This window comes from Balaenoptera ricei, chromosome 7 (genome assembly GCF_028023285.1).
Source record: "Balaenoptera ricei isolate mBalRic1 chromosome 7, mBalRic1.hap2, whole genome shotgun sequence".
Lineage (NCBI taxonomy): Eukaryota > Metazoa > Chordata > Mammalia > Artiodactyla > Balaenopteridae > Balaenoptera > Balaenoptera ricei.
The window spans coordinates 105496445-105512055 of NC_082645.1; the positions used below are offsets into that span (position 1 = coordinate 105496445).

At 43.6% G+C, this 15611-nt stretch overlaps 1 protein-coding gene across 3 annotated transcripts in view; it reads right to left on the reverse strand.

Annotated features, from left to right (window-relative positions):
* Window positions 1-6640, reverse strand: part of EPHA4 (EPH receptor A4) — a 142522-nt gene extending 135882 nt beyond the window's left edge. For 2 of the 3 annotated variants that reach the window (XM_059928798.1, XM_059928800.1), the window contains exons 1-2: window positions 6519-6640; window positions 3407-3474 (exon numbers count right to left, since the gene is read on the reverse strand). In XM_059928798.1, the coding sequence (XP_059784781.1) occupies window positions 3407-3474; window positions 6519-6609 (159 nt within the window). In that variant the 5' untranslated portion in view covers window positions 6610-6640. Of the gene's footprint in view, window positions 1-3406; window positions 3475-3635; window positions 3679-6518 lie in introns of those variants that run through there. The other variant, XM_059928801.1, reaches the window with a different exon arrangement.
* Between the last annotated feature and the right edge of the window lie 8971 nt (window positions 6641-15611).

Below are 15611 nucleotides of genomic sequence, written 5' to 3' on the forward strand. Positions count from 1 at the left end.
ATAGTCTGTGGATATTGAGAATAAAATAGTAAGTGGTATTTATGAGTGAAAGCCCAAGAAAATTAAAGAAGGATAGTAGGGTTTTCTTTCAATCTACTTCCTAACATAGAGATTCTCATAGTGGGATAATCTGAGTTCAGCAAAATTCACTGTGACTAGCGTTGTAGTTTCATTCTCGCTGTGGCTTTTAAAATAATCCTAAAAGCAGCAAGATAATTTGGGGCTCCTACCAAACTGATAGGCGGCCTCCAATTCTTCATTAATATCTACAGTAATGCCTTTATATAGATCTGGTATAAATCAGCTTAAGTATCTAACACATGAATATAATTAGAAGAAAAAACGTAGTTTAAAAAAAATTCGTATTCTATAATAGCTATACTTAAAGCTCCATTCAAGCCAATGAAGTACATAGAATCATAACATATCTTTTAACAGGTTTCCCATCTGTGCATTGGAAAACTATTAATGGATGGAAATGTTACTATGTGAAGGGCCATAATGCATAAAATTCTGTATCCCTTTCATCTGCCACCATTACGAAAGTTTTAGAACTGGGAGAGTTAAGTGCCCTGTGGTGATTAAAATTTCTTTTTATCCACTAAGCAATAAATCACCAGTAATTTACTTATTTGGGGGAAATTCATGTAAATCCAAAAATAGATCCCCACCTTCAAAAAAACCTACTCAGCACACTTCTCATCTCAGAACAAAGGAAATATGGAAAAACACATTTATCAATGTAAATGAAAGCACATAGGGATATCTCCACAGTTCATACACATAATTCAGGTCTAATTCGAATTTTCCAGGCCGAACTTAATTGTCTAAACACATTGATCAATTCAGCAGAACAACGACAAATCTCCCCTTAGTTTTGCATTTTACAATCAGTGTCAGAAACTCAGTATAGTCCTTTAAATGAACACTGCCAAGAAATTAGGTTTTTGCTACAATGTTGCCATCAGAAACCATCACTTTCCATTATTTTCATGTTCTGCTTAGCTGTTCTGATGGAAAAATGAAAGAACAGTGAGTACAATTCATTTTTGACCTGGTGGTATTGTCAAATAAGGTTTCTTTTTCTTTTTAAAAATAACAACAACAACAAACAAATATATGTCATTATTGGTCAAAATTATAATCTCAAATTTCCAGCCAAGAAAGATGTGAACTGTTCTAACAATAAGTAGAGATTTCAGAATAATCAAAAGATTCAAATATGCTTTTACACTCAGTTAGAAAGACTTTTTTAAAGCCAATCCACCCCCTACTTGTTAGATATCCAATTTACCCCTTCATTCTAGGCCCAAAAAAGTCTTCTTTATTACAAAATCTAGAAATTAATTAAACTTTATAATTTGGCACAATTTCTCAATGGCTACTATGTATTTTGGAAGGACTAATTCTATTATACACAAATAAAATTTCATTTCTTATGTTTCATAATAATATTTAAAACATTACACACATGGTATTTAAGGAAAGGGAAGGAGTACATTCTATATTCAGAAGTCCACATTCTGCCCATAAAAGGTTCTGGGTTGTGTACAGTCAGCTATGCACAGTATTTTTTTTTTTTTTTTTTTAAGGGACATGGAGACAACCAAAAGAAGTTTTGTGTCTAGTAAAAGTGGCCAGGTGCTCTTTCAACATTTCTCTGGGAGCTGGGGTGGGGGGAGGGAGATGTCTGTAGCATATTAAGTTGCAATAAAAGCTTCCCAGAAACTAGATAGACCATGAACTGTACTTGAAAATGTGTTACTCCTTGCTTTTCAATAGGTCACATGTATATTTAGTGTAACAAGTCAGGTCCAAAATCATACTAGATGTATCCTCTCTTCAAACTTGGGAACAGCCAGTAAGAAAAATAAGGCTCATTAATTTTTTTAATGCAAGTACTGATACCTTCCATCCTCAGTTTTGCCAGCAGTTCGAATACATTCAGCCTACAGAGCAATACCTCTGGTGTAGCATGGGAAAGCCTCCTTGAATCAATGACCTTTCCAGGGTATAGGATTAACAAGAGTCTGACTCTCACAAGATAAAGCTGTACCTTTCTTCGCATTCAAAGGATGAGGGCAATTGCCTGCAATCAGCGGTGAATACAGCCTGTCTACACTGCCAGAGACCTGCCAATCACTCTCTCTCCCTTTAAAAAAAAATGGTTTTGAGGGCAGACTAGAATTTTTCAGCAGAGATCCAACCAACTGCAGTCAAGTTCAGGCAGAAAAACAGGAAGGCAGGACAATCTCCATTTTATTTCAAATGGATGACAAGACTTGCTTCGGAAAAAGCCTAAAATTTTCCATTCTTGCCTTGTATTATTTTTGAAGCCCACTTCTATAACAGTTTCTATGAATCTTTATTTTTTTCAATCCTTTATTGTTTATTCAATGGCCAGGTGTGAAGCGCCATACTGGGTGCTGGCATTACAATTTTTGCCTGATAAAGACTCCTAATCTTTCACCCCCATTGCTTTTAATCGAATGACTCAGTCATAGAGACTATCAAGCCTGTAAAGGTAGGATGATATGCTTAATTTTTAAAGGATTTGAGAGTTTCAATCTGGCAGATGCCAGAGTTACACATTGTACTGATTTCTTTCCAGAGCTGATTCATTCTGACCTATTATTAAGGGGGGAGGATGGGGTAGGAGAATGTGGCTATTAACCTAATTCTATTCTCATGGCAAATTCAAGAAGAAATGAACAGTGACGCACTCTCTCATACTCTATAATCCAGCCTCCCCAATCTCCAAAGATCCAAGATTCCAAATACTTTAACTTTCACATTTAGTAACAACAATGCCAAACTTGGGGCTTTTTTTTTTTTTTTTTTTCTGCATAGATGTTGCCCTTGATACAAGTTCATAAGGCTTTCTCTCAGCGTGCAAGTGAAAAGCAGCTGATTTAAGATTGTCATAGCAAGTTACAGAGCCCCCGCTGCTCACACACAGAACTAAACCTGCTCCTGGTACAATTAGAAATGTTCTCTCCCTGGTATTTTTATTTATTCATTTTCCTCCTCTGGAAATAGAACAATTGCTCTAAAATTAACCCTGTCAGGACTTCATGGCTATCACAGCAATAGGCATAAATTCTAATTTGGTCCCCAGATCATATTTCTTGTTGGTGTTTTAGTCTTAAATAGGCATCTAAGGCAATGCCTCCACCAATCTCCTAGTTCTGAAACCCCTTTTTGCCCTTTTGGATTCCAGTTCTTCCATAACAGAGCTATCCAAAGGGAGTATAGGATTTCTCCAACAAAGCGTAATTCACTTCATAGGCCATGGCGGAAATCTGACCCCCGGCCACAATCAACAAGAATCACGCCATTAGGACTCTCAGAAAGTTGCTAATCACTCCTTTTTACCCTGTGGATCAGAGAGCAATTCGGAACTTACCCCTCCTTCCAGAGGGCTTGCTATCCACCCAAGTTCTCCCTGAACAGATCTGGAATCCAGTAAGGTAACTGCAAAAAAACAAAGAAAAATAGATTAATTTCCAATTGCAAAAAGCCAATACTACAAAAAACCATTTGCCTGAGCGTTTCCATATGTGCCGAGGGTGTGCATATCCAACTCTGATCAAAACCTAAACCCGGTCTCACTTATGTAAATAATCATTACTCACTCGATCTTCTCCCCTCTTCAAATCTGCAGGTTCTTATTTATTTAACTTGCTTAGCATTTAAAATTCCATCCCAGGACTCAGTTGATTCTTTTTCTAAAAAGGATGAATTGAGAATCTCAAGTACAATTCAAAAAATAAATATATCTACGTAGGGCAGTTACACTCCCAAGCAAAATCTGCATTCATCTCTGTCTGGTATCTACTAGAGTTATTTGTTTTTGCAAGTTTCAGATGACCGCATAACTCATCATCATGGTGACAGAGCCACAAGTGAATTCTATCAGAGAGTACTCCAAAGGGTCATGAAAAGGCTCTCTCCCCTACCTTTTTTTCTTTTTTTTTTCCTCCACCACCAAATAAATAGGCCCTGGATGTGGTATCCGCCGCTTTTTTAAATATCAAAGTTTCAGAAGGGGGAAATGGCAGACGTGTGGAATTAGAATGCAAATACACTTGAGTATTCTCTTTGGCCTTTTTGAAGACAATCAGAGACTCCTTCCCCCAAGAGGAAATCACTGGTTTAAATTTTAGTTATGGAGGACTGCCTAATAGATTTAGTATGCTTGTGCGACACCTAAGAGTATGCACCCAAGCTTGGGGGAACCGGGAGGGCGGCTATACAGCGGTCGCACCCCGCCCACGCTGGAACAGATCTAGGCACCGAGAACATTGAAAACGACGCAATGAATTCCTAAACTCTCCACATTGTCTTTCCCACCGAGATCTGCAGGCCTGGGGGTCGAAAGGCCCATCTCAAAGGAACCACTGGGTTATTAATTTGATCAGGGAGGCTGGCTCTTCAGGCTGGGGGAGGGGTGGGAAATGGGAAACCTTCATCCTTGGCTCCTGCGCACCCCAACTCTCAGTCTCGCCCCCCGGCCCCCGAATTCTGCCCACCTCTCCTCTCATTTCACCCCGACGTCAAAGTAGTTAAAAATGAGCCTCTTTCTCCTGATTTTCCCGAGAAGCCTGAATTCCTAGCGTCTGTTAATTATTTTAAAATGTAGAGCCTTCCCTGGGCCGCTCCCGCCCGGAGTTGCGCCCCCCCCTCCTCCTTCTCTCCTCTTGGTCCCTAGAGAAAAGCCCGCTACATCCATTTGGATTTATGTAAGGTGGATTAGGGACACAAAGGGAACAATAAGACCCAATTTACAAAAAAAGGAAGGGAGTAGAAAGGGAGGGTAAAAGGGAGAAAAGAAAACGTGATGGGAATAAAAAGCAACAAAATGAATTAATTTTTAAGGGGGAGGAGGGGTCGGAGAGGGGGTGACCCCCCTCCTTTCTACATCAGCCTACAGCTCCATCAGCGCCTTTTTTGTCTAGGGCTCCCAAGTTTTGCTCCCAAAAGAAAAAACAAGGGGAAAAAAGGAAAAAAATCTCTGCGTTTGGTGCAGAGAGGTCTTGGGGACGTCCTAACAAGAGTGCGAAGTAGTCAGGAGAATGGGGGATCCACGATCCCGCTCAGAGGAACGACCCCGGGGACCGAGGGGCAGCAGGGACCGAGATGGCCCACGTCGGTAGGAGAGAGGAGATCGAAAGGGTGACAGAGTGCCTCTTTCCTCCCAAGCCTTGTCTGCCGGCAGGTGTGTGAATCTCTGGGAGCTTGCGTCTGGCGAGCTCTTGGTACCGCCTGCCCAGCCAAGGCTAAGTTGGTTTTTGGCTCCCTCCTTCGGAACAGGGAAAATGATAGATTGTAGGGGGATGGATGCACGGATCCTGGAGAGGTGGACGGACGGATGGATGGATGGACGGACGGACGGACGGACGGACGGATGGATGGAGGAGGGTGGGGAGGTGAAGGAGTCGGCGAGCCAGTTGCGCGCAGGCTCGAGCGCGAGCATCGCCGGAACATACGCGCACACAATCGGGGCACTCGAGCACAGGCACACAATTGTCCGCGTCGACGCGGGCACCCGCGCACCCACAGACACCCATATGCGTGCGCGCGCATACACACACGCACACGCAACTAGCCTTTCTCTGAGATCATCAGAAACTAAATGATCAACCCCCATCTCCCCGACACAGACACAGACACACACACAGACACACACACAGAGCCCTCCAGCACGTCCAAACAGACGCGCATAAAACTGAGCACCCACACTGATCCAGTTGGTCCGGCACGTTCCCTCCAAACTAACCCGGTGTACAGTTCTAGGGGCAAAAAGCTAAAACTCGAGTACGTTCAGCTTGCCGGCGGGTTCCCAAGGTCTGCGGGGTGACATGAGGAGCTTGGGGTCCCCTAGGCCAGCAATCGCACCCCGACGGCGCGGGGCCCGGCGGGGAGAAAGGTGTCTAACGGCGGGTGCTAGCAATCAGGTCACCAGCGACCGGCGAGCGGCGCCACGACCGCTGCGCGGCGGAAGCCCGGCAGCCAGGTCCCGGGAAGCGCAGGGCTCGGGAAACTTTGCAGAAACCAGAGCTCGCAAGGCTTTCGCAAGAACCCGAGAGCACACCATACCCTCAAGGAGCTAGCTCCAGGCTTCCGTTCCCCCTCTACCTGGGCTGAGTGGGTAAGTGGTGGTAGAAATAGGTCCACAAAATTTATTTATTTATTTGTTTTCTTGGCGTTGTCTCCCGTGCATCCCCTCGGGGCACCTCGGGCTGCCCTCGCCGGTGGATGCCGATAAACTTTGTCCTTTCGCTACAAACTTGGGCAACCTCGCCACACGCACAGGTCACCGCCCCGAGGCAGGCTGCCCGGCCGCTCCCCGCCTTCCCTTCGCGGTTCCCCTCGCCCCAGCCCCCTTTCTCCGGAGTCAAGGCGACCGCTAGCGCCGGGATCCCCCTGCACCCTCCGGCCTCGCGCTCCCGGGGACCATTCACCCGCCGATCTTCGCCTCTCTGTCCCACACCGCAGAAAGGCCGCCCCATTCTTACCTTCATTCGCGGGATACACCCTGGAACCGGTGACAGCGTCGCAAATCCCAAACAGAAACGAAAAGAGGAGGAAATAAAAAATCCCAGCCATGGTTCGCCGGTGCTAACGCTGCTCCTGCCGCTTCTATCCCAGTGGAATAAATGCTTAAGTTAGGAGTGCAGCAGGCTGAAGACATTGCCAAGGGGGTGGGCCCGGCCCGTGACGTGCACCCGCCAGTCCGGGGCCCGCAGCCAATAGTAGCTCAGAAAGGGTTGCCTGGCCCCGCCCCCGATGATCAGAGCCCGCCCCGATGCCCCGCCCCCTCTGGGCTCGGCTGGGCGCTTGGTCTCCCCGGGATTAAGGGGGCGAGTTTTGCCGCGTCCCTCCCCTGCTGGAGTGAGGCAGCGGGTCCCCTGATCGCATCTCAGCGGTCCAGCCCCTGGACGGCGGAAGGAGCTTCGAAAAACTCTGAATTGGTTGGGGGAAGTCCGAGGAAAGGTTGGGAACCCCCTCTTTACGCCTCGGGCGGTTTGAGATGGAGGAAAATGCTCTTTTATTGCAATAAAAAAAAGTATCAAGTTGACCTGCCTCTTTGCTGTTGCTCTTTTCTGAGGGTCGAAGTGTTGGCGTCCCGCGCGCCCCGACTCGGGCTACACGTTCACTCCTGCGCGCGGCCGCGGCCACTCTCTGCTACCTGGCCCCTGGCCCCGTTTTGTGTCTTTGTGGTGCATCTCCATATGAAATGCTCTTTGGGGAGAGTTTTGTGGCTTGATTACTGCTTTTCTTCCCAGGCTCCCAGCTGCCTGGAGAGCGGTACCTAATCAGTCCCCAACGTCGAGTGCAGCCCTCGGCCCGTCTCCAGAGACTGAACGAAAGACTTTCTAGCAACGGAGAAGCCCCCTCAGGCCCCATCTCCGCGCTCAGCCGTGGAGAGAAAGGCGCTTCCACCTCCCCGGCCCCGGGACAGGACTCCCCACCCCGGCAAGGCGCCCCGAGATGGCCTTGGCTGCCGGGAACCAACTGTGTGTTCCCCGTGGGGAGTCCCTGGAACCGGGCCTAGCAAGTTCGGGGCCAGGGGGGTAGAAGCGAAGAGCTGAAGTGGAAGTGCGGGGACCTGCCGCAAACCCGAGCTCGGGGGCTGCCCGGAGCGGTTGCTGCCGCCCTGCGCTCCCGTCGCTCCCCTGCGCTGGTCCGGACAGCTCTCGCCGCCCCAGGAGACGGTGGTGAGCGACAGGACCCGCAGAAATCCGCGCATCCGCCCCCGCCGAGGTGCTGCGGGTGTCACTGTGGGCCTCCTGGGGACCCAGGCAGCACTGGGCCCTGGTTTGTCCCCCGATGCCCCCGGACGCGGGCGCAGCCAACTGAGCGCTGCCCAGAGACCGCAACGCAGCAGGCGGCCCGGGGCGCGGCCCCCGACGTGACTCGGTGAATTTCTCCGGACGTTTGAAGACGCCCTGATTCTGACGAGGTCTCCCTCCTTCCCTCCTCCCAAACCGCCCCTCTTCTGGCTCCCCACGGGGTAGGACCGGGTTTTCCTCCCGGGCCTTGGTCCCAGTGGGAAGGCGACCGCGGGGAGATGGAAGCGCCTTTGCCTCTCCGGCGGCAGCTCATCGTGAACCAACCCCGCCACCTGCCGGCCAGAAAAGGGAGTGCGAGGCCCGCGCGGAAGGGCGAGCGGACAAAGCCCGCACCACGCAGTCCGCAGAGAGTAGGTGTGTCCGTGGGTATCTTTTCATCCACCCGCCCCTCTCCGGAGCACCCAGGCCACCCCTGCGGAGTGGTGGCGGGTGGCCGTGGAGAGGGCCCGGGAGTCCTGTCGCACTTCTCGCCAGCTGGATTGCAGAAGACGAAATCAGAAAGCGTTTCAAGGAGAAACTCTTAGTATCCCAGGGGTTGCCTGAGTAGCTGCCATCCCTGAAATAGAAATCCTAGAGAAAGAACGAGGGGGTGTAGGGCGGTGTGGAGGAGAGAGCAGATCGCGGCCACGGTTTCAGGTCATTGGCCTCCGTAGCACATCGTGTCTACTCCACTCGTGCAAATTCAGACCCGGGCTAATTAGATGGGCAACTTTTACTTGAGCGCGCTTGGCGAGGCGCTGGGCAGTAGCTGTGTGAGTCGGTGGCCTAGAGGGACAGCTTGTGCGGCTCCAGACTTTCTGACTTCTCCGTGAAAGACCTGCTGAAATGTCACAGTCTGAGGAAGTGGATTTCAGTTATTGTAGCTACTGATTTTACACAAGTAAAAAGGGGGAAAGAAATGCACGCGGGGGATATATATGTACGTGTGCGTATAAATTATTTAAAATTACTGCACGAAGTCCTTCTAAGGAATGCATTTCTAGGTTCTTTCATGTGTCTCCCTGAGGTTTATTGAAAAAGGAGATGAATATTGGTCCCTGTCATTCTGTACACAGACTCAGCGGAGAAAAAGAGTAATCCGAATTATTTTTAAAACGTTTTTAAACAATAGTTGCTGGTTGCCTCTCTGCAAGATTTGAGTGCTGCATGTACGGGTGGTTGAAATGGGAAATCGACTGGCTGCCTCCTTAGAAACAGTAAAATTTCTAAAACATGAACCATTCCCCCCCCCCCGCCACTGGCCCGGTATATGCACACTGATTATTAAAGTCTTTCTAGCCACAGCTGCCTGAAAGCAAGGTTTCACTTGCTAGGGGACATTCAGTGATGTCCGTCCCCTTTTTTCTTCCCATATTCCTTTTCAGGACCCAAAGCAGCCCAATAATCTGGAGACCCAAGAGGCAGGAAATGCTAACTTGGGAAAACTGAATTATAACTACCTCTTTATAGCATTTCTGTGCTGAAGATCAGAAATGAGCTGTTGAATACTGAAGTGTTTAGGATGAAAGTATACAATAGCTTGGATTTCTGTAGAAACATTCCAATAAAAAAAGAAAAAGAAAGAAAAAGAATAAAGGAATAAATAGATGAAACAGAATTGGGAAATTTGGGGTATATTTTTAAGTGCCGAATAATAGGACTCATGAATTCATTATACTATTCTTTCTATGCTTATGTGTGTTCAATGTTTTCCGTAATAAAAGTTATAGTAGAAAAAAAAAAGAAATGAGATGCTGAAAATTTCTCTGTCCGTTGTGACAACCTAGAGGAAAAGTGTTCTAATCTAACAGACATGATTCCTCCTCAAAAACAGGACAAAAATGGAAAAAATGATGGTGGTCCTGGTCCACCATCTATGCAAACCCCCTACTTTATTGGAAAACGCCTTGGAATTTTCAGACGTTTGAGAGTATTTGCAACAAATCAGTCACTCAGTGAAGTCAAAAGCATACAATAGAATACCACACCAAAAGCACTTAAAATCACCTACTTTTAGTATAAATTAGCTTGACTCTTTAATAAAACTAGCTTCCCAACTGCTGTAAGAAATTGAGAGTATTTTGAATCCAATAAGAGATACATCAAAACATATATGCTTATAAGCTTAATGAAAATAATAATTCAATAATTTGAAATTCTTGGTATAATTTTTCTTTTTGTACAATGCCTACCATAAAAACTTGAGCTACAAAGTACATTTTAAATGCTTATTTGAATTAAGGTTGAATTTCAAAAGTATCTGTAATTTGTAAAGACATTTCAAAATAACACCAAGTATCTTAGGAGTTTCTGCGTCTAAACGGAGGACCAATTTTACCAAAGTAACAAGAACCTTGGACCTTTGGACAAAAAAACAACAATAAAGCGAGGGCATGGAAGACTAGAGAAAAGGTTAGAATGAGAACAGGAATCCACTCTGCCTTTTACTAGACAATCTGCCAGATTTTCTAGCTAGTGTAGCTGGACTTCCCTGGACCTTGGTCTCTTCATTAATAAATGGAGTCTCCAGCAGTGCTCCAACGACTCCCTGTCATTGCCAGAACCAGGATTTTCAAGACTGACATCCCTAGTTTAACGTTCTAACAGTTCTTTTACTAGCTGGGTGTCTTTGTGTAAGTTACTTAACCTCTCTGAGATATGGTTTTCTTATCTGTGAATTGTAGATAGTTATGTGATTCTTCTAAAAATTGAACAAATTTTGTACAGCACGTAGTATGGTGTCTGGCTCATGATCAGTAGCTATTATTACTTTCAAATAATATCTCATTAAAAACTATTAATATTTTTAAATATGCAAACATTTGTTCAGCTCGAAGCTTCCCTTCCATGAGGAAACCATTCTCTGTGATTCACCTTTTGCTCTCCATAAGAGGAGAAGGCTTTATTTCACCAACTCCTGGAGTACGTAGGGGAAATAAATTCTAAGTGCTTCCCTTCTTTCATTGTTGATTTATTACAGCTCACACTAAACTCTTATATCCCTACATGATTCAGTGGGATTTGAACCTAGGGATTGTAACTGTCTTCAAATATAATAGTTTCAAAAATAATTAAATGAAACAAGGTATAAGGAACAAAAAATGTCACCACCAAGTCAAGATATTGGTGATAATGAATAACCAAAGCTCTAATGAAATATCAACTTTTGTCAAAAAAATGCTCCTAAACTTAGCTACAACCTGAAATATAATGACCTAAAACTATAGTTGGTGGGCTTCTTAAAGCTCCCAGGAAACTTCGTTGGAGATTTTATCTTTTGATGTCGAGGTTTTGCTGCTATTTCTTATGCAAATAGGAAGCAGGCCACTTGTTAGCCCTTTACACCTCAGTGGGAAAGAGAGCCACGGAACTCAGGTCTTGACCAGTCAGACGGGTGAGATACTAAGACACAGGAAAAGACCTTCAGAATCCCTGAGGAAAAGGACAAGAAAATCAGGATGGGGATCTCAAGGGGTCAAGACTTTTCTGAAAGTCTGTCTGGTACTGTATCTGAATTTTTGTTCAACTCAAACATTACTCAAGTGCCTACTATGTGCCAAAGACCACGTGATTAAGATGTGAACGTTGTCTTTTCAGCCCTGGGCAGGCACGACACCCACCGCATGGGGGTGGGGGAACCAAACAGAAACCACTGGGAAACTTTTGTTCTCCTGGGAGCTGTGGAGAGGGAGGTGGAACGAGAGGAAGACACCCACCCAGTTCAGTCCTGCAGCAACTCTAGATATCCAGAACTAAACATTTTGCAGAGACAATGCACCTTTCTTCAGGAGAATTCAGAGGCGATCACTTGCATCTGTTTTTGGCTGCCCTGGGAACGAGTCAAACATCAAAACTATTTGATTTTTCAGGCACGAAAGCCATGCCCGCAAAGAAATGTAGAATGGTTTTTACTTGGAACCCTTTGATACAACACCTAGCAAATGGTGTTCACTCATTCTTACTCAAAATGCCAATGTAAAGCTGCAAGTTACAGCCACTAAATAGTCTAGCTATTAAATATTTTAATATTTAATAGCTATGTTGATTTATGATTATTAAAAGAGCTTTGGAATTACAGTTGTTTTATGATGAAAAACTAATGATAATATATATGGGGATAACATAAACTGGAACTTTTTTTTTTTAGCCCCGTTAAAAGAGAAGTAATTATCTGGTTAGAGAACCAATTTCTAGAAGCAACAGCCACTCCTCTCTTTTATTTTTTCTTTCTGAAAAACCATATGTAATTGCAGTGAAATGCTGTAAGAAAAATAATAGGATTGTGAACATGATTTATGATTTAGTGCATAATGAGAATGGAAGTTGAGAAACGTAACTTTCCTTTCCCCATCATAGTCTAAAGCATTTACAGAGTGCTTGTGCCTCCAATATTTATTTTGTAATTTCAAAAGATCTCTGAATATTCTAAAAATGTCTTCAATGACAGATATGTACTGTGGACAAAACAATTGTTGCCTGCCATTTCAGTAAACAATGAATACTGCTCACCATCAAGTCCTCAGCCACGGCAGCTGTCCCCAACGGTGCACCCTGAGGGGAATTCGGGATGCAGAAAAACAGAATACTGGTCCTAGATAGTTAAGATGCATATCAAAGAAATAATTTCAACATGCCCAGAATCTTGCATCTTTCCATACATAGAAAAGCAATCAAATGATTAACTTGAGATGTCTGTTTTTTGTGATTAGCAGTAATCTTTTGATGTTGGATTACATGTTTTGTTTTTTTGGTGTGTGTGTGTGTTTTGTTTTGTTTTGTTTTTTTTAGCAAAAGATCCTGTATATCCTGGCTCCTCTCTTACCTCTTTGGAACAGTTCCTCAGAGCTTTCTGAGAGGCTGCTTTCCCGGCCTATAGTCCTTGGTAATGCCCGGATAAAACATAATTCTCAACTTTTAGTTTGTGTGTTTCTTTCAGTCAACGATAAAATATAAGTTCTTTAAATGTTTATTTAATTAATGGAACTTTATAACCATATTTATAGAGGAAATATTGCTTTTGAAATTATGTTTATATTTTATTTCTTTAACCTAATCATTTATTTCAATTAATAAATAAGGAAAGCCTTTTGCCTGCAAAAGATTATGCCTTTTGACTGTTCATTCAAAAGGACTAAAGAGGAAACTCAGCCAAAACTCCAAGAAACATAGTATAGGCTTTTTTTTTTTTTCTGAATTACAATACTACTTGAGTCCCAACGTAAATCAGTAAAACCTTATTAAAATCAATTGAACGTAAGTAAATTCCCTATATAAAGAAATAAAGCGAGGTTCATAAACATGATTTAGTTAGAACTGTCATTATTTGGACCTAGAATGTTTAAAAACAATGAAAAATTCATATAAAATAAATGCTAACTCAGAAGTCTATGCACAAACCTACATCATACAACTTTAAAATATATTAAGCAGCCCTCTTTTACTTAGTTATATGTGGAATTACTTTTTCTTAGATCATGCCTATATCTGCACAAATAAGCTGGCTGAAATAAGCAGGCCAACAATGAGTTATTTGAAGCAGGGAGGTGAAAAGAAATTCAGTTAGTAACGGATCATTTGACTCAAACTGACATTTAAAGTATATCAGTTGGACCATTTGGCTTTTCTCTTATTCAATTCTATGTGTATGCACCCCAAGTTTTCTTTTGATGGGGCAGTCAGAGAAGAAGTTAAAAGTTAGGCATTAAAATGCAGAGAATGGTAGTCCCATGCCATTTATTATTTAAATTTGTGACTCTATTAACACAGCCTTTGAAGAAGAACATCCTTAAACATCTCTAGCTGGATTGGAAACTGAGTCATCCCGGTTTGGGATAAATCTTTCTTCTATATAGAATATTTGTACCTGATAAATATTATAGGATTTATCTCCTGAGACTTGATGCTCCACTCTGACATTCGGGATTAACATGTGGGTTATGATATATGGCCTGACTTCTAAGTCTCTATCTCTTGCAGCTCTGAATTAAAACAAATTTGAACCAAAACATGCACAGGTGATTACGAGATGTATTCCAACATGCATTAACTTTAAGAGTGAGGTCCCATTGCAGCAGCTTTAATCTGCCTATTTATATTACATAGACACCTCTCAGAGGTAATTGGTCATCGGCAGGAAATTAATCAAGTCTGTTCCATTAAATGGTCAGTTTACTGCAGCTCAGTAAAGCTGGGGGCGGCGGCGGGGGGTGCGGAATGAATTGGGAGATTAGGACTGACATATATATACTATTGATACTATGTATAAAGTAGATAACTAATGAGAACTTACTGTATAGCACAGGGAACTCTACTCAATGCTCTGTGGTGACCTAAATGGGAACCAAAAAAGAGGGGATATATGTATACGTATAGCTGATTCACTCTGCTGTACAGTAGAAACTAACATAACATTGTAAAGCAACTACACTCCAATAAAAATTAAAAAAAAAAAAAACTGGGCTGCATATCCTTCATGTGTCTCATTATGTTCTCATCTGAAACTTTTATAGTTTTCAATCAGATTATTATCATTTAAAATACTTTGATAAATGCCCAGTTGTGCCCATACTGCTTAGCAGGCCACCCTGGTTAAGTGACTCCAAGAGCTAAAGTTACAATGCAGAAATCACCGCACAGATTGAATTGCCAAGGCAAAGAGGGAATTCAGGATGCTCTGGGTCTTGCCATTGATAGTTTTCTTTAGCAATACAGTTATTATGCCACTTTACAATATGTTTTTTTGTGTTATAGCTATCCATCTATTTATAAACTTGGGTATTTGTTTTAAAACCTGACTTCGATTAAAAATAAAACTAGGTGGCTTTAAAGCTTCTCAAGGCTGCTAAGGCTGGAAGGGTCTGTGGTTTAGAACCTTCCTGTTGCTGTATTCTGATTGAATCTGCTCGGCTCTCTGTTTTTTCCATGTCCACCTACACACAGCTGCCCATCTCCCGGCAACCTTTTTGCTGTCAGTCAAGTGACAGCCTTGGATGGAAGCTTTGTGTGCCAAGGCATCCTGAGGCCCAGCACTACATTTAGATAGAGAAGGGGTGGGGGGACATAACTAATTCTTCTCCAAAAGCTGGTGACGAGAGCCTACCAGAGGGAGGGTTTGGTCCACAGTCCTTGAGAAACTGCTTTCTCAAACACAGGCAAAAATGCAAACACATACATATACCAAACTCCCACATCTGTAGCCCAGCAATGTGATGTAATAATCACCCTGGGAAGGCAAGCATTCCAAGGCTTGTTGATGCAAAGAATAAAGCTCCCTTGCTGAATCTTTTTTGGGGACCGGTGCCCAAGAATAGTCCTAATTTCTCTCCTAGTTTCAGTGATCAGAGGTTCTAGCTTCCCCTTTCTCGGATTGATTGATTCTTAGCTGACCTGTAAGTACTAATATCTCTTCATAAAATTACTTGGGAACATTTGTTTTTGCTAATTTGAAAGTAGCTGGAGGAATGTTATGCTTGAGACTTTGCACGGATTGCATCTTGTATAATGTAATGTCTTAATATCAGTAGGAGGTTGCATTCTACAATATGAAGCCCCGCTATTGAGATGTTTCTATTTGTACAGTAGATTACTTCTCTGAAAAGTCAGATAGGTCATTAGCACAAATTAAAATTCCAGTCTCTAGAAAGAGAGACTGGATTAAGATGTAAGCCTCATTTTAATTACTTTGTTTTTATTTGGTGCCATCTGCATTCTGATTATGAGTCTCTAAAGCTGAACATCATATTTCCTGATCTGCTAAAGTTGCAGGATCTTTAAACA